The sequence below is a fragment of the Phyllostomus hastatus genome, unplaced genomic scaffold (genome assembly GCF_019186645.2).
Source record: "Phyllostomus hastatus isolate PE091 unplaced genomic scaffold, TTU_PhHast_1.1 phas_scaffold_46, whole genome shotgun sequence".
NCBI classification, from domain to species: Eukaryota; Metazoa; Chordata; class Mammalia; order Chiroptera; family Phyllostomidae; genus Phyllostomus; species Phyllostomus hastatus.
Window position 1 is genome coordinate 34128787 of NW_025334032.1, and position 19229 is coordinate 34148015.

Sequence of the window (19229 nt, forward strand, 5' to 3'; positions counted from 1 at the left end):
CCGCAGACCGGGGTGCGTCTGCGCCCCGCGGACCCAGCCCAGCCTGCGGCGCCCGGCGCCCGCTGTCAGGTGTCGCCGCGGGCAAGCGCTGTTATTTCTGCGGGCGGGACTGGCGGGGGTGCGGGGTGACATAGCAGCCGCCTTCTCCTCCAGGTTCTTGGCGGCTGAAGACCGGGCCTCCCGCGCTGACAGCGGGCCCCGGGGGACCCCGGGCCACGCTTGCACGAGGGTCGCCCCGGCACCCGCGCGAGCCCCGCGCGCCGACTTCTCGCGAGGTTTCCCCACCCCCTCACCCGCCCCTCCGGGCTCCCGAGCAGGCTGCGCCCGCTATGGCTGCGCTGAGGAGGCTCTTCTGGCCGCCGCCTCGGCTCCCGCCTACTCCCTCTCCGCACCACCCGCTCCCCGGGCCTTGGGGGCGCCCTGTGAGCACAGCCGCCGGCCCTCCCGGCCGGCCCACCTCCGGCCGCGAGGAGGAGGAGGAGGCGGCTGTGGCTGGGGCGGCGCGGAGGCGGCGGCGGCGCTGGGGGGAGCTGAGCATCGCGGCGGCCGCCGGCGGGAGTCTGGTCGGCCTCGTGTGCTACCAGCTGTACGGGGACCCCAGGCCCGACTCCACGCGGGCGCCCACCCCCGGGCGCCCCTCCGAGAGCGCGGACGCGGAGCTGGAGGACGCGCCCCGCGGACGGGGGCTGCTCCCCATCCCGGTCGCCGCTGCCAAGGAGACGGTAGGTGCGCGTGCGCGCGCGCGCGCCGCTCTTACCCGCAGGTGACGTCCGAGGGCTGGGCCGACAGGTGTTGGCGCCACCTGGGTGCGGGGCGGTGCGGGGCGACAGCCACTCGCGGTGTGACCGTGGCCGTGAGCCCCCGTGACGTCGGAGGCTGTCGCAGTGTGAGCCCGGCGGCCGCGGGTGGGGACCTCCGGGGACCGAGACCGAGACCGAGACCTCGGCCCAGCGGCCTCGGGTGTGTGTGCGCCCAGATGCTGGGAAGACGGATGATGCTATCAGGATGTGTGAGAACCTCAAAGGTCGCTGCTACCACCTATCAACGGACAGCCCAGACCAGAACAGAGCAAAACAAAAGCCCAAGGAAGAAGTCAAGGGCATGACAGGCAGAAAGTGGAGGGTTGCATTTGTTGCAGGAAAGATCTCCCGAGCCGAGCTGGGCAGCAGCAGATGATCCAGGAGGTGGTGTCAGGTCCCAAAAGACGTTAATGTATGGAAGTGTATTAGTCATAACTGTGTGGCCTCCGTAGTATTATAGGTCAGGAAGAATAAAGATATCAGATTGGAGAAGAAAAAGAAAAAAAAAACTGTTCAAAAAGATTATATCCCACCCACCCCCAAAAGCAGAATCTCTTAAGTAAGGGACAAGTGAGAAAGAAGGTGGATAGGACAGCAAAAGCAGGAAACTGAGTGAGGCTAACTGCCACAGAGGAAGTTCAGATGAAAATGTTCAAATATCATTATGTCCTTCACATAAGGTAAACATGAGTATAAATAAGGCAAGACTAAGTCCTTTTGTTACAGCAATATATTTAGTAGTCACGTAAATGACCAGGAAAATCGCCTAGGGATATTTTCCCTGCAAGACTAGAAGCGTGTGAAAGGCTTAGAGGACAATAATTTAGAAAAGAGGCAACTATTCTATTTTAACTTTAATAAAATGTATGTACTCTTTATTCTTTGCCCAGATGGACAGTAGTGATCTGATGCTGTCAGTGCCTCATTTCTTTGGGTGGAGGTTGTTGATGCATTTAGGTCAGGGAATCTACTTTGTGGACTTTCCAGCAGCAAATTACATTAAGTACTTTTCTACAATGAATACTTAAAATCCTAGCAAATGCCTTCAACCTCTGTGCCCCCAACCCTCACACACGTATGTACATACATTAAACTTGTGGCCTGATTTATTGACCGAGACGGAACTTCTAACCAACCACAGTTGGTTTGGGGGCAGAATAGGAACATAGGAAACAACCAAATAATAGTGTTTTATTTTCTTCTTTTTAAAAAGTTAGTTTACTTTTAAAGTTGAGAGACAGTCTCCTGCAGTTTTTAAAAGACACACTCAGAATGCCCAGACTCTGGCTCCACCACTCACCGATTGTATCTGATTGTATCCGTACTTAACCTCCCAATGCCTGTTTCCTCACCCGTACAAGGAGATTGATAGTGTCTTCCTTGTAGAGTTAGGAGAATTAAATGAGATAATATATTTTTAAAAAGAATGGTACCCTGGCATGTAGTGAGCACTCAATCAATTTGTTTTACTTGTTTCATTCATTTATGTACTTACGGATCTATTCACTTACATTATTATTGCTTATTTACGAAAATACCTGTACATAGTTTTAGAAGTCAGCTAATATTAAAGTCCCGTGTCTTACCCTTTCCAAGTCTCCAGTTATACATTCTGATCATTGTTTCTTTTGTATTTGACCTTTTTCTTCCTCTGAAAACTTCTCTTTATAATCTCTTTAAGAGAGCCTGAAAGAGACAATCTCAGAAGGGATCACCTTCTCTTTATCCCTGGTGTTTGAAAACTTCACAATGATGAGCATTGGTGTGGGCATTTTTTCATTTACCGTGCTAGGTACCAGAGGGCCCTTTCTGTATGGAAATTCATGTCTGAAATTTCTGTATTCTTTTCTTGTATTATTTCTTTGACAATTTTCTCTTCTCTTTCTCTGTTTTCTTTTTCTGAAACCTCTTTTAGTCTGGTGACATCACCTGACAGATCCTAATCTAATTCCAATTTTTCTTATATACAAGCTACTTAATCTTTTTGTTGGTTTGTTTTTATGGCAGGTATCTTTATCTTCAGAGATGACTTTATCTTCTAACTTTTCTATTGAATGTTTTATATCTCAGTTATCCAAATTTTTTTAAATTCCAAGAACTCTTCTGTGTTCTGTGCTGTTTGGTGTTACAATATTCTGTTTTGTTTTATGGCTACTCCATTTCTCTTTTTACTATAAGGATATGAATTACAGTTTTGCTTTTAAATTGCCTTCTGCTCCGTGCATTGTGTTTTTTTTTTTTTCCAAAACGGCCTTGAACGTTTTTTATGTTTGATTTTCTATGCTTTTATTTTCATTTTGGAGGTTTTCCCCACATATCTGTGGTTGTTGCCTATCTCTATTTGAGAGCACTCCGAAGCTGTTTGTACAGGAGTGTTGCTTGTGTGTGTGTGTGTGTGTGTGTGTGTGAGAGAGAGAGAGAGAGAGAGAGAGAGAGAGAGAGAAAGAGATCTGGGCTTTTCCTGAGAGTAGCATCCAAATTTGAATATTTTATAAATCTTTTTCTTTGTTGTCATTGAGCTTCTCCCAAGAAGGAGAGGTGGGAGGCACGGCCATCTGTACAGAGGCATACATGCAGAAGAGTGTGGGAACTGGTGTTGGGAGAGTGTCCAGTGACGTATTGTACTTGCATATTGTTTTCTGATCCTCTGTTTCCAGCCCTACAGCTCTCTCTGCCAGCACAGGTCCTTGTGTTCCGAAGGCCTTCTCCTCTCTGAGCTCTGTCGCCCAAATTAGCTCACCTCCATCTGTATCCTTCACAGCACCCAGGCTGTGCCGCTGCTCCCTCGGTCGATTATCACCCCTCCGTCGCTTCAGGTTTATGAGAATTTGATGAATGCTCTTGAGTGTTTTGGTCTCCTCTCCTTTTCTCTTTCTTAGTTCTTGTATGTTTATACTTTTTTTTTTTAGAAAATCCATTGTGATTTTAATGTGGTTTTGGGAGGAACAGGTTGAGAGAAACTCATAAGGTCCATCTGCCATTTTTCAGAAATATTTTAAACCTGTGTTGCCCCTTCATTTATTAGGCTTATTTGATTTTCCTGAAGTGGTAGAAATGATTTCTTTTGATGTTTAAAACTATTACTAAGAACCCTTGATTTATTAAAGCCTCTTTTAAGTGAGCAGCATATCATATTGAACGTAGCCTAGCATATAAACTAGCCTGTGTGTGTGATGAGACTAAGTTAACCGATAGCAGCGTGCAGCACTGACCTACAGACACGCAGGTCTGTTACCATAGCCTGGAAGGTTTTCACTTCAGAGACATTGCCCGTCATCTTCCAGAGGCCTTCCTGGCTCTGTCGTATACTTCCAGATGAGAGCTTTGTGCAGCTATTTGGAAACTGTCTGTCTTCTCTGCTTGTCTCAGCCCTTTAGGGAGAGGTGTTGTGTTGGTTTTGACCACCTTTGCATCATCTGATCATTGCCTGGTCTGGGGCGTGGCCTTGATAAATACTGTCAAATTGATGAACTTATACTAAGTAGTTGTGTGGGACATGCACATTGAAAAGGCACAACAATATTCTGTGAAAATTAATGGTTTTAATATTTTGTTTAGCTAACGTAGTTATTTTCAGCATTAGAATTGGGAAAACTTCAGTTAAGGTCAAAATTCCAGGCTTTGGGAAGCCAAATCACATGACACTGTGTTTATTTTAATTGTGCAAGTTTGGCTTGCCAACTTTTTTTTTGTAAGCATGACCTTGAATGTTATTAATATTATAAGGAAATGTTGAAAAGATTCTGTTTAGAACTTTACAGTTTTAGTCTTCAAGTATTATTTTTATTTGTGGAAAAAATTTTTGTCCTGTAACTGCCTTTTTGTTTCAGGTCCAGAATTAATCTTCTAGACTGCTTAACACACTTTAATCCACTGTTTTACTTATTATATAGACCACATGATATTTTTTTAAGTATTTTCTTTTTCTTTTTTTAATATTTTATTTATTTTTTTTAGAGAGGGAAGGGAGGGAGATAGAGAAACATCAATGTGCGGTTGCTAGGGGCCGTGGCCTGCAACCCAGACATATACTCTGACTGGGAATCAAACCTGCGACACTTTGGTTTGCAGCCCGCGCTCAATCCACTGAGCTACGCCAGCCAGGGCTTCACATGATATATTTTATGATTCGTTTATCTGAAGAAGCTTTTAGCAACTTAATTTAGTTTTACTCTCAGGTGAAAAACAGAATAATATTTGTATTTCTTTTGCATATTTCTGTAATACCTGCCAATAATCATGCATTTTAAGCTTCTTTCACTTTATATCTTTTCCAGCTTCTTTTTTAAGGTAGCACATTTTGAGACATGAGGTTATACTTATTCTTTGCAGAATATTGAAGATATGCTAGATGTGTAAATATAGAAAAGTCCTAATTTTTATAGAGTGAGGAAAGTGACATAGATGTGAGACTGAAGATAGGCGAACTCTGTGTAGAATAACATTGTTGTACAAGAAGCTAAACTAGGTGATCCTCTTTGGCCTGACCAAGGTGTAGATTCACATACAACAATTTGAGTGTAGAGTTTTTTCCAAGTAAATCACAGAATAAAATTTGGATGAATTTGGAAATAATATTCCTTTTTTTGGTTATACAAAACCAGGAATTATAGAAATGCATGCATTTCTGGGTTGCAATGAAAGCTAGCTGCAGCATTTTATGGATATCTTTTTATTCAGATTCCACAGAAGGAATCTGGAAATGAAACTGTTATGACCTTGAACCTAAATTTTAAAAAATTCTCCTCTGTAATTCTCCTCTGAGACTTAGAAATGGTCAAATAATGCATAGCGATCAGTTTGAATGAAGGTATAAAACAGGTTTTCCCCCCTTGGTCTACGTAATTTCCACATTAAAAAAGTAAGTAAAAACACTGAATTGTATTTTGAATTGGAATTCAGGTAATAGTAGTTGGGTTTAATGTAACTTGCTAATTGAGTGTCATGTTCTCACATATAATTCTGTTTATATAATTTTGGGCTGGACTGTTTATGAGTACTAAGTGTAGTGGCACTGTTATTGATTGAATATATAATTTATCTTTAGTAATTTTTGAAAATGAATGCTACTTTTAACTTAATGATTAAAGAAGACACTTTGGGATTATTAAAACAATTACATTAACCCTAAATGGATGAAACTTCTTTGAAGGAAGTTTCATTTATCCCCCTTTAGCACAAAAGCTTTGTATTTATAGATTTTAATAAATTCTTTTTTAGTGACAAAATGAATGAATTCTTCATCCAGAAATAAATTGTAATATTTTTATTATTATAGTTCTTTAGCAATCTTGCTTTTACAAAATCATCTCATCCATGTTTTAAAGGGAAGTGACAGTGCAGCAGTGAGCAGTTGCTGGGTTGGAAAGAGATTTGGGAGGTAGGATCAACAGGATTGTTGTTATTGCTTAGATTTCAGGGAGAGGGAGATGGAAGAGTCTAGGATGATATTCAGATTTTCGTCTTGGGCTGCTGGGTGGATCGTGCAGCAGTGCACTGAGACTGGGCCCTCAGAGAATCAAGTTGGAGGTTAGTGGGCATGGATGGTGTTTTTTCAGTTTGCGCAATGGATCAAGGTGTCTTTTGAACAGCTGAAGTGAATTCCAGGTGGATACATAGGTCAGAAGCTCAGAAGAGAGATCTGTACTATAGGAATAGACTTGGGAAAACATCAACTGTTAAAAGTCATGGAATGGATGCCATTGTTCAGAATATGTAAAACAACAAGAGAAAGGCACCTAAGAAGAGAGCCCTGGTCAGCATCAGTGATTTAAAAGACTGGCAGAGGAATGGACCGCTGTAAAAAGCTGAGAAAGTAAAAAGAAAGAAAGGCACAAGAAAGCCAGGAGAGTCATGGAAGCCAACAAAAGTTGGTACATCAGACATGAAGCAGTCAGTTACAGTGACCACTGCCAGAGGAGGGGAACTGAGATAAGAAATAAAAAGGGTTGAGTTTAGCTGTGAGGAGACCGTGGTGATCTTGATGAGATCTTGGAAGTGATGATCAGATAGTGGGGTGCGTGGGGAGTAAAGAAAAGAAAACTTGAGGCAGACAAGATAAGATGACAGCCTTTCATGAATTTGGCCATGAAGGGGAGGAGACAGGGCTGTAGCTTAGGGGACATAGAACCGATTCATTCATTCCCTCCTTCCATCCTTCCTTCTAGATGAAAGACCCTCACATATGTTTAAGTGCTAAAAGAATGAAGAGGAACACTAAGCCCAAAGGAAAGAGGATTATTTATTTGTCAAGGACCCAGGTGGAGATGGGAGATGAAAGTGAAAGCACAGGGAAGGGGTTAATTTTAGAAAATGGGAGCAATGCCATTTTCAGCCTAATAGGAGGAAGGATGGGAGGAAGCAGACAGTGTACATTCTTACTGATAACTAGTTGAAGGAGTTCTTGCCTGATGGTGTTTATTTTCTCTGTGAACTAGAGAGAAGATAATAGAAATTTGTGGAGATTTAGGGGAGAGTGGAGAATTGAAATAGCTATTAAAAATTTAAAAACCATGAGATCTTTTAATTTGCTTCTATTTTGTATTTTCAGGATTAAATATGAGTTTTTAAATGATAAAGTGAATTTTTAGCTTGCTCATAAAATGTAATTTGTCAATGAATATTTTTACATGGTCACAACTTTTGCTGTTCAAATTCTTGTTTATATTATACCTCTTTTTGAGATGTGTAAACCTTGGTAATATGATCCAATTAGTACTTTTTTTTTTACCCATGATGTAATATTTAACTTATACAGGAAATACACCAGACTTATACTACAGATTTTACTCTTTTGTTAAAACTTGATAGGCAAGTTTAAACTGGAGAATGTTAGTTCTCACTGATCTTTTGTAACTGTTGTGCCTAACACTGAGAATTTGAGTAATTTTATTTTGTGTTGTGTAATCACTTTTGTGTTGGAGAAAAGTGTATTTTAAAAAATCAAACAAGTTCTATTTATGGCATTATTTATCTAGCATGTAAGACAATGCCTAATCATTTGTGTACCACACAGAATTTTCTGAATATATTACTTTTTCACCTTCCACTTTCTGTAACCCTTACTCCTTTATTTTCTCATGTGTTTTTGGATTATATAAACTAAGTAAATGTGGAACTTTAGAGCTATCATTTAATTGACTAGCATCACGAATGTTTGCTCATTAAAGAATTGTGTTTTTCTAAATTGGGAAAGTAGAATATTCATTTTCTCCTTGTTCCTCCATTCACTAAATTGCCTTTTAACCATTTTAATAATCAACTCTGCCCTCAGAATTTAGACATAGGGAGTGTATATAAAAGAATTTCATATAATTCCATTTTTTTTTCTGCTTTCTGATATGGATGATATTTATCCAATTGATGCTGTAAGTATTGACTAGGTAAAATATTTGGATTATCTCTTTCTCTGGAAGGAATATAATGTATTGTCCAAACTGCTTGCAGCAATTCAAAGAGTATTTTCTGATAGGCTTCACATGGTATCAGAAAGGCTCTCGTAGATTACGTCCAGTTTAAGCCAGCTCCAGCCTGGTACTTCTGTTCAAACAGGATCACTTAAACTTCTTACAACCACTTTAAAGTTATTTTCTAATAACTTTCTAAATCTAAAGATGGAACATGATTACTAATTCTCTGTAACCATACAAGCACATTTACACATTGTTCCAGGAGGTGAAGCAAGGGTTTGAGATGTCACTGCCATCAAGATCATGATGGAATAATAAGGACAGCAGGAGGCAGCTTTCGAATGGAGGGCTCGTGGTGAAGGGAGATCAGTGTGACTTGAACTTCCACCATTCACTCTCGCTTCTCACATGGCTTCCTCGAGACTGTTTCCTGTCCTAGTAAGTAGGTCACAGCAGGATTTTATGTCCTCATTGTGTGAATACAGCCTCAGGACCCGCCTGGTCCAGCGCTGTGCAGATGTTCTAACACACATGCCTGTCGTGTTCTCTTCTGGTCTGCCGCCCTGGTGAGTCCCTGGTCATTGTTAAACTCAGGGAGGAGTTTTGATTCAAGTCTTTTATGACACAGACTTAAAGGCAAGACACCCTATTTAGGGAGTAAAGTTAGAGTCTATACTTCATATTGGATCAGTATTCTAAATATTATCCTGACTACTCTTCAGATGTAACTGAAGAGGCACTTAGTAATCTGGAAGATACTTTTGAGGAAACCACAAAGAATGTAATATAGGAAATGGCAGATGTTAAGGAGAGTCTATGAGACATGGAAATTAGACTGAGAGGGTCTAAAATTCATCTGTTAGGGATTCCAGACTAGGAGAGTAGAGAGAATGAGAGAGGCAGTGCACTGGGCAGTAATGGCCGAACAGTTCTCAGAGAGGAGCAAAGACATTAGTCCTCAGATTTGGGAAATGTAAACAGTCCTGAACAGGATAAATAAAAATAAATCTGTATGTAGTCAGATTATTGTGAAACTGTCGAATCAAAGACAGAGCAGAATCCCTCAAAGGGATAGGTGTTGGCCTGACTGAAGACTAATCTGTGGTAATGGATAGAAGGCAGAAAGTAATAGACTGTATCTTCAAAAGGCTGAGAGAAAATAACTACCAAAATAGATTTCTATACCTAAGAAAATTATAATTTAGGAATAAGAACAAAATAAATTTATTTTCCTAAGTTTGAGAGAGTTTACCAGTGTTAGACCATCATTAAAAGAACTATCAAAAGGTAAACTATAGAGAGTATCAGGAAGAAATGAACCTAAAAAGAAGGGGGAAATTCAAGAAGCAATGGTGAATGAAGAAATTGGTAAAAATGGACTAGTTTTTAAACAGTAACTATATGTTACAACAATATTACTATTTTGAAAGGAGTTAAAATAAGGTGGTTTTCAAGTGTTGAACAACAATGATATGCAAGACAGTAGGGCTTGGGTAGAGTTAGAATGCTATGAGGGAAACAAAAATACATGCCTACTTCATTACACAATAATCCACGTGTATTAGAGTTTTAAATGTGATAAGTGAAACTTTAAGATATTTAGAGGAATATATATGAAAATAAAATTTTGACCCTAAAGGGGGGATTTTCAAAACAAGACAAAAGTACAATCTAGAATGGTAGACACTGCTACATTTCACTTTATTACAACAAAAATATCTAATAAAACACAAAGAAGTCTTGGAATGGAAGAAGATACTTATACATTATAGCACTTTTAAGGAATAAGTATCTACAATATATCACGATGATCTACAAATCAATAATAAAAAAGACAAATAATAGAAAAATGGACAAAGGGTCTAAACAGGCAATTCAAAGGAAATATATTGAAAAGACCAATAAATAGACCAATAAACAAATATATTGAAAAGACCAATAAAAAGATGCTCAACCTTTCTAATTATAGGGAAATACTATTGTAACCACAGTAAAGCACCATTTCTTACTAATTGTATTGGTAAATTTGTAAATAATGATAATAATATGGGCGATGACGTGGAATAACAAAATTCTTATATTCTCGGGGTAGGGGTACAAATCTTTAGAAAATAGATTGACATTATGTGTTAAATTGAAGGTTCCTGTGCCTCATCACTCTGAAATCCTATCTGGATATATACCCTTGAGAAACTGAACCATGTGCTCATTTAGCAGCCCTTTTCCATGTCCCTGATACCTCGATTTCTCATCCCACTAAAGCTATTCCAAAGTCCTGCATTCCCCTGTGCCTGAAGCACACCTCACCTATCTCAAGCAAATGACCTCCGTTTTGAATTTGATAGTAAATTCATAATATGTAAAAGCTAGATTAGACCATCAAAGAAGTAAATTATAAAGTAAGAGAAGAGGGCCAAGCACTGGCCACAGGACGCTGTGTAGATGAGAAGTATCAGCAGTAGTATTGAAAAGGAACTGCCAGAGGAGTCGGACAAAAGCCAGGACAGTGTGACCTTGGAAACTGAGAAAAATTATTTCAAGGAGAGGAGAGTTATCAACAGCGTCAAATGCTGTGAGATGAAAACTGAGAATTGACCTTTGGGTTTAGAAACAAGGAGGTCATGGATGACCTTGACAAGCAGCTTCAGCGGAGGGGTAGAGGAGGGAACCTGCTGAAGTAGAGGAAATCAGAGACAGGAAATGTAGGCAGCTCTCCGCAGTAGCTTGTACAGAGCGGGAGAGGAATGGTGTGGAAACCCCTATCATGTAAGCTACTGTTACAATACAGGGGACACTTTAAAATCATAAACGATCAGTTACTCTCTTTTTTTCTGTTTTACTACTTTCTCTTTCTATTTGATCTCAACCAGGAAAGTACTATCAGCTGAACTTCAGCCACATGTATTTCCACATAGAAGCATTTACTAAGCATCAGGACATTTCACCTACAATACTTAGGGATTTTCCTGCACTGGGAATTTGATGTTTAACCTTTCGACCACCCAGCAAGCAAAGAAACTGTTACTCCTTTTATCTTCATAGAAGCTTTTAAATAAGCCTGAAGCCATTTGACAAAGCCAAGTAAAATACTTCCATGAACATTTTGTTGGCTAGAGTAAAAAATAGATGTGAATAAAATCTCATGTGCATCTCTCTCATAAGATTTTTGCCCACAAAATATAAAATAAAAATCCTTTTTTGTGTTTTACAAAATGTTGGCACAGTTGCCAATATCTGGGTGTAAAATTCTAAACTTCCTGCATGTAATCAAGTAAAATTTCATTTTTTACTTAAAAAAATTAGTATTGATTTAATACAAAACAAATGCTTTTAACAATTAACTAGCAAGGATGAGTAATCGAAATAATTTTGGTTGATACAAATGGTGTGAAATAATTTTGGTTGATACAAATGATGTTTATTTTTCCTTCTTCCATTTTTCATTTTCACGTCTCTGCTTCTTGGCTGCTAAGAGGTAATGCATTATACAGTGTTTAGATAATTGATATAATTGTTTCAAGTTACCTCTTTAGGGTATTATCAGCTTGTAGGAATCAGTTTCTCTAATTGTCAAGTTGAGAATCCTTTATCTGGCATTTAATCTTGCCTCCCTGGGAAAACCAGACCTTACCACAGAGTAAATTTTCAAATTGCTGACCTGAAGTAACGTGACACTGTCCCTTGGCAGTGAACCTCTGCTTTCTGTTATTCTTAGGAAGGATAATGATTTACTCTGTTGCCTGACGGCCCTAGTTTCACTACCTTAAGCAGTGACATCTAAGTGCTAGTGACAGAGGTCTTGAGTTTAGAAATTTCAGAGAATGTGACTTCATTGAGACATATTTTTACTTCCTTTGGAAAGATGAGATAATTTTTAAAAAAGTAACTTTTATAATTTCTACCACTTCTTAAGCCACTGATCTAGCATGATTTAGAAGATTTAAAACGTATCTGAAATGGATCCTTACCTACCATATTTTTCAGACCATAAGGCACACCTAGGTTTCAGAGGAGGAAAATAGGAAAAAAGGTTTTGGAGCAAGAAATGTGGTAAAATGTTTAATAACATAAATGACATAACATTTCACCAATGTAAATGTAAGAGCTCAACAGCAGCATTAACAACCATTATTCCTCCCAAATTTGCGGGGGGGGGATGCATCATATAGTCTGAAAAGTATGGTATTTTTAAGACTAAATGTGTGTGTTACTTTACAGCTGCATTTAAAATTTTTATTTCCATGAAATTCTCCATTTTTATAAGGGAAACTGAGGTTAAAGAATTATAATGTAACACAAAATTTCTTAGTAAAACAGAAAAGGTAGAGATTTCTGGAGCTAGAAAGAAGATTCTCAAAACATTTGTTTAGCAAGCTTGAAAAGAATGTTAATTCCCATAAAATAATTTCCTAGAAGGAGTAAACTGAAAAGGTAAATTTAAATTCTCTTGTACTTTTAGACTTCTGAGATTTCATTTTCCTACGGTGCGACCTTGCATTTCCAGCGAATGTGGTTTATGTGCCAGCTCTTAGACCCATGCCTGGGTAGTTTTCAGTAGCAGCTTTGCAAGATACTTTTGATATGAAAAATTCCATTTTCTCCATGAAATTTGCCACATCTGAAAATATTGCAGTAATACCTTACCTTAAACTTAGGATGTCTGTATTTTCCTGTCCTGTGAAACACCATAAAAATATTAACATATCTAGTTAGGATATGCCCACATGAAGCCAAGAAATTATCATTGCATTACATTTAATAAGTAATATTTGTCAAAAATCACACCATTTATAGTTTCATTATTTTGAAGTTTGATGATGCTTTATTTTCAGGGTGAATTTTACTATATTAATGAAAGAAATGAACTTGTTAGAATTTAAAACTTAAGTTTATGCCCTGGCTGGTGTGGATCAGTGGATTGAGTGCCGGCCTATGAACCAAGGGGTCACCAGTTTGATTCCCAATCAGGGCACATGTCTGGGTTGTGGGCTGGGTCCCCAGTGGGGGGTGTGCAAGAGGCAACCACACATTGATGTTTCCCTCTCTTTCTCCCTCTCTTCCCCTCTGTCTAAAAATAAATAAATAAATAAATAAATAATCTTTTTAAAAAACCCTTAAGTTTATATATATGAATTTTAGGGTAATTTTATATATTATTTGTTACTTAAATTTTAGAGGTTTTAGTTAATTTATTTGGAAATTTTAAGTATAGTGATCTGTCACCAAGTTTAATTTAGGAACAACTCAGTTTTAAATCATAGATCAAAAATTTAAAGGTCATCATCATTTTACCTATAGATAGTTCAGTTCTGTTTTTGTAAATTCAACTATTGGCTACTATCGGGCAATAATTACTTTCACCTCCCGTGGATGCTGTGGGTAGGTCTGTGAGGCAGAGCACAGTCTGTTAACACTCAGCGCCTCTCAGCATTCCAGGATGGAGGACCAGACCCAGCGTGTCTTAATCTCACTGCAGTGTTTTGTGACGAGGTTGGAGCTACAAATGCATTTTGCCAAATTTGGAAAAATAAAGCTGAGAAAGTGCAACTGCAGATATTAAATTTCAAGTGACTAGGGGCTGTGTTTACGACTTTGGAAAGAAATACAATATGCAGAGGATAAAATGTGTGGATGTGTCGATCTAAGTGAATCACAGTAGTTTAGTATTTCCTGAAAAATTAATAAAGGTGATTTAGAAGTCTTATTTCCCGAGAGGCTACGGATGTGGTTTGTTTTGGAAGTGTATCTCTCCAAGTTTTTGTTAAACATGCTATATAAAATTGTAGTGTTTTTCTCCCTAGTCCTTTTTATTCCATCAGTCCTTGATGTTGTCATCAGAAGTTGGTGTGACATCAGCTGCAAGCTGTTCACCACAGTCTCTTCTCTTCCCCCATAATAGTTAGGGCTGTGGATGCCCTGTTCTCTGTTATCCCTTGCACTTAACAGTGGCCATGTGACTAACTCCTTTTCAATTGAATGAAAAGAAAAGTGATTTGTACCACTTCTAGGCCTGGCCTATAAACGCTTCTCTTGTGCGCTTCCTCCATGCTACCCCCACCCCCACCCCCACCAAGTGATAGTCTTCATCACCCCGTGTCCCCAAATGACTGTGTGAAATGAAGCTCCCTGATCCCTCTCCAGCTCCCGCCCGCCCCCACGCCAGGGCCCCCCCGCCCCAGCCATTCCCCCACCCCAATCCAGCAGGTCCTCTCTGGACCTCTATGAGAGAAAAACAAACATACTTCTGTTGTGTTTGAGCCATTACATTTGAGGAATTTAGTCTACCCTATTTAACATAGTAGATAGAGGAGGGATTAATTGGTGACAGCCTTGAGTCCTTGAGTATTGAGAAGGGAAATAACTGTTTTTTAAATTTTGTATTAAATTTTTTAAAATTTTGTATTCAAAATGTTTCTATTCAATATTGTCAACATACAGTATTGTGTTAGTTTCAGTAGTACAACCTAGTGATTCAACATCATTATAGACAATACCTTACAGTAGGACAACCACACTAAGTCTAGTAACCATCTGTCACCATGCAAAGTTATCCCAGTATTATTTTTTCAACTTTTTTTAATTGTTGTTCAAGTACAGTTTTCTGTCTTTTACTCCCATCCCAGCCCAGCGCCCCAGCCCTTCCCACCTCCCTCCCATTTCTACCCACCCTAGTTTTTGTCCATGTGTCCTTTATATTTGTTCCTATAAACCCTTCCCCTTTTCCCCTGAAATCCCTCCCCTCTCCCCTCTGGTCACTGTCAGCCTGTTCTGTTATCCCAGTATTATTGACTGTGACCCCCTTCACCTCCAGTACATTGGGTTTTTCCCACACTGGGAATTTATGTTTAACCTTTCAACCACCCAGCAGGCAAAGAAACGGTTACTCTTTTTATCTTCACAGAAGCTTTCAAATAATCCTGAAGCCATTTGAGAAAGAGAAGTATAATACATCCTTGAACATCTTTTTGTCTAGAGTGATAATAGATATTAAAAGAATCTCACGTGCATCTCTCTCATAAGATTTTTGCCCACAAAATATAAAATAAAAATCCTTCTTAATGTTTTATAAAATGTTGGTACAGTTGCCAAGACCATCCCCTTACCCACCTCACCTCTCCTTTGGCAACCATCAGCTGGTACTCTGTTTCTATGAGTCTGTTTTTGTTTTGTGTGTTCATTTGTTTTTTGAGATTATACATATAAATGTAATTATGTGGTATTTGTCCTTCTCTTATTTCACTTAGCATAATACCCTCTAGGTCCATCCATATTATCACAAATGGCAGAATTTCATTATTTTTTATTGCGGAATAATATTACATTGTATATGTATATACATATATACACATATATATATGTAATGATATATATTATATCTTCTTTATCCATTCATCTAATGATAAAGGAAAATGATTGTTTCTTAAAAAAAATTTTTAAAGATTTTACTTATTTATTTTTAGAGAGAGGGGAAGGGAGGGAAAAAGAGAGGGAGAGAAACATCAATGTGTGGTTGCCTCTCACATGCCCCCTACTGGGGATCTGGCCCACAACACAGGCATATACCCTGACTGGGAATTGAACCAGCAACCCTTTGATTTGCTGGCTGGTGCTTAATCCACTGAGCCACACCAGCCAGGGCTTTGATGAAGGTGAACTAACTTTGTCAGCAGGTTGATATCCTGTATTCTCCTATTAGGAGAGTTCAGCTGACCACCCACCTGTAGGTTCAACCTCACCGTAGACACTAAGACCAATAGGAAACTACATGGAGCTTCATGTTAATGGGCAATTGGCCACTTTTGACATTGTTAATGTAACTGATCCTATGATTTAGCCCCAGTCTATGGATTCCTATCTTATTTCTCAGTGATTTTGTGCAGTATCCAATGGACTACATTTCTTCTTCCTGGACTCGGATTCCTCTCGAACTGGTCTACTCATCTCTTCTTTGAATAATGGATTTCAGCCAGTTTGCCTGCTTCTTGAAGCTCTGTGTAGCACCTGTGTCCCTAGCTGAGATCCACAGTCTGAATCTTGTACTTGGTTCAGGTAATGCCAAATAAATCATATGCTGCATCTCCGGTACCTTTCTGTTCTGGTTCTTGTGCTCTCCACTGCTGTCCCTCCTGCAGTCTTCCATGTAGCCAAAAGGGTAATCTACCAAATTTGAGGCTCCTTCAAATCATATTTGTGTCTGTCTTTTTCTCCAACAATAACCAAGGACCTTCTTCTATGCTGTAACTCCCAGTCTTAATTCAAATTGGGAAAGCTGTATGTATTCTACTCTTTCTGGCTTTCCTTAATTCATATGCTTATAAAATTCTCACCAGTTTGCTGTGCATTTGTTTTTGTTATTCCTGTAGTCAAAGGTTAGAAGAATTTGTGAATTTCATTAATGTTTTTGGAAAGATATTAGAGAAGCAAAAATTACTCTTTATTGTTAAAAACAATTGGTAATGTATAACTGGAAGAAGACAACTGAAATAATATGTAGCTAGTAACATTGTTAATTACTTAAAATTTGAAGTACATAGAGCTCTTTTTAAAATCTAAATAGGAAAAAAGGAAAAATCAAAGTCCAGTTTTTATGTGTTGCAATCACTTGGGAGGAATGCCTGAGAATTGAGGGCCAAATTTCAAGACTTAAGCCACAAGTTACTTTTGCCTATGTTCTTGCTTAAGAAGAGATTCATTTTATTGGAATTTTTACTCTGTTAGCATAATAAACAGACAAACTGAGAAATAAAATCTATAAACTTTATTACGATATCTTACCTTAAACAATTGCCAACATTAATTTTGAAGATATGCTTAGACAACTTTAAAAAAGATACATATAAGTTATGTGGTCTCTTTCTCACTAAAGCTTTAGATTCTCTCTGATTCTCTCTGTCTAAAGTCCAACTTGGAATTAGAAGCCTCTCCTCTGGTTGTCCTTAGCTGTCACCTGATCCAGACTCAGTGTCTCTTTGCCTCTTTGTTACTCAGTTGCCAATTTTTTTTCAGCCATAACCATTCATTTATCCATGCAGTAAACATTTACTGAGCCTCTTAGATATGCCAGGCACTTTTAGTCACTGGTTAAGTTCTTAGAAAGTAAAAAATATTGCCCCTGTCAAGAAATTCATGTTTAATTGGCAGGACAGATATGTAAACAGGTAAAAATACAACCCAATTTGAAAATGAGGGCAAGGAGAGCCAGTGATATGATAGGGATATATGAAGGAAATAACCAGGATTTATCCAAAGTACAGTGTTAGCTCTCAGGGAAGGGGTGTTGTAAAAATCTAAGATATGTTACTAGGAAAGATGTGATTAATTAGGATTGATTTGGAGCAGTATTTTATTCAGCCAAGAGCGCATGGCGTCAGGAGTTCCCTGGCAGGCAGGCTTCCTGTGAGCCTGAGTGGGAGAACCACGTAGCCCATTTGGTGCAGAGCAGAGACTCATCTCCTTGACAAATAGCTGCTTGAGGTGTCAGGGCTCACCTCTAGAGAACTGAAAAGTTAATCAGAGAACTAAAGTTGATCTAAAATATTGTTGGAGCTGACCATAACTCAGACACCATTATGTTTTCCAGAGCTCAACCAGGCACAGGGTGAACTTAGACTCATCCTTGTTTTTATCAACAAATTAGGGCTAGACTTTGGTTAGGATTAGCCTAGTTGGTTTCATGAAGTTCTAGCAGTAGACGACCATTGGACATGTTGATAACTAGCAGATCTCTGTAGCAGAGAGGCTAGAATGAAGCATCAAGGGGACCTCATAAATAGCACCTTAACACCGAGCACTGGAGTGGGTAGGTAAGCATGCACTGTAGTTTCAGGGGAAAGGTCTCAGGCACAGGCCAACAGATGGGAACCAGGATACTGAAACTGGGAAATTATGGATGGGTTCTGATGATAGGAATGAAATCAGGAGTTCAGTTCCTGGTCCCAGAACAGGACAGACACCACTACCTAAATCTGTGGCCTCAAAGTCTCTGGTTACCTCCAGTTTGGGATAGGATTGGTTCTAGAGATGGATGTGAAGCAAGTATCTCTAATAGTACTTATGTAGCTTCAACCACAGATGCTTATAGGAAGTGGAAGTCAAGGACACTATTTCAGAGTCTGAGTTCTTACAATATAGACTCTGGTTCTTATAAAAACCAGGGAAAACATGAATTCAAGGAACAGATAACATTATATTCACCCTCTAAGAATTTTTAATGAGAGCAAATTTTTAACATTGATAATTTTTTATGGTTTCTTTTTTATATTTTATATTTAATCTTTATTGTATTTTTTCCATTACCCTTTAGTCCCCTTATACCTCCTCCCCCCAGCAATCACCACCCTGTTGTCCACGTCCATGAGTCCTTTTTTTCCTCTTCGCTCATCCCTCCACTCCCTACCTGCCCCCCACCACAAGCTGTCATCCTGTTCTCCATCTATGCGTCTGTCCCCATTTTCCTGGTTAGTTCAGCTTGTTCATTAAATTCCACATATGAGTGAAATCATATGGTCCTTGTCTTTCTCTGAAGCTCTACTCCCTGGTTTGATGTGCTCTTCATTGCTTAACAAAAAATTATTTCAGCCTTCCTTCATTTAAGAGCTTCCTCTGTGGGTCTGCTGATAATAAGAAAAACAAACAAAAAAAAAGACAAGGCACAAGTACACGCAGAGAAAGGGTTTCGCCTAATATTGGGCCATTGGAAAGAGGCGTTTCCAGAAAAGATGGAGCGTGGAGACTCTGTACTGAGTTCACCGCGTTGGAGCAGCTGCGCAGCTCCAGCTCCCTCTGCTCTCCTCCCCGCCAGCTCTCTACTGAGGCCATTCTCTTTGCAGCAGCCGTTGTAAGCCAGAGGGTTTTCTCGCTGATATTTCTTACAAATTTAAAGGCTGTCACTTTCTTAAATTCCCCCCAAAAGTGTTTTTTTAATTTGGCTGACAACCTATGTAAATTAGATTTGTTCTTAGTGAACATGACCTCTATAACTTCTGTCTGTCTCTTCCCTGTGGTTCACAAATGATCTACT

The 19229-nt window shown here is 39.3% G+C and overlaps 1 protein-coding gene across 2 annotated transcripts in view; it reads left to right on the plus strand.

Moving 5' to 3' along the window:
• Nucleotides 1-308: 308 nt before the first annotated feature.
• MICU3 (mitochondrial calcium uptake family member 3) overlaps nt 309-19229 on the plus strand; it is a 73373-nt gene continuing 54452 nt past the window's right edge. For both annotated transcript variants that reach the window (XM_045821676.1, XM_045821677.1), the window contains exon 1: nt 309-722. In XM_045821676.1, coding sequence (XP_045677632.1) covers nt 330-722 — 393 coding nt within the window. In that variant the 5' untranslated portion in view covers nt 309-329. The remainder of the gene's footprint in view (nt 723-19229) is intronic.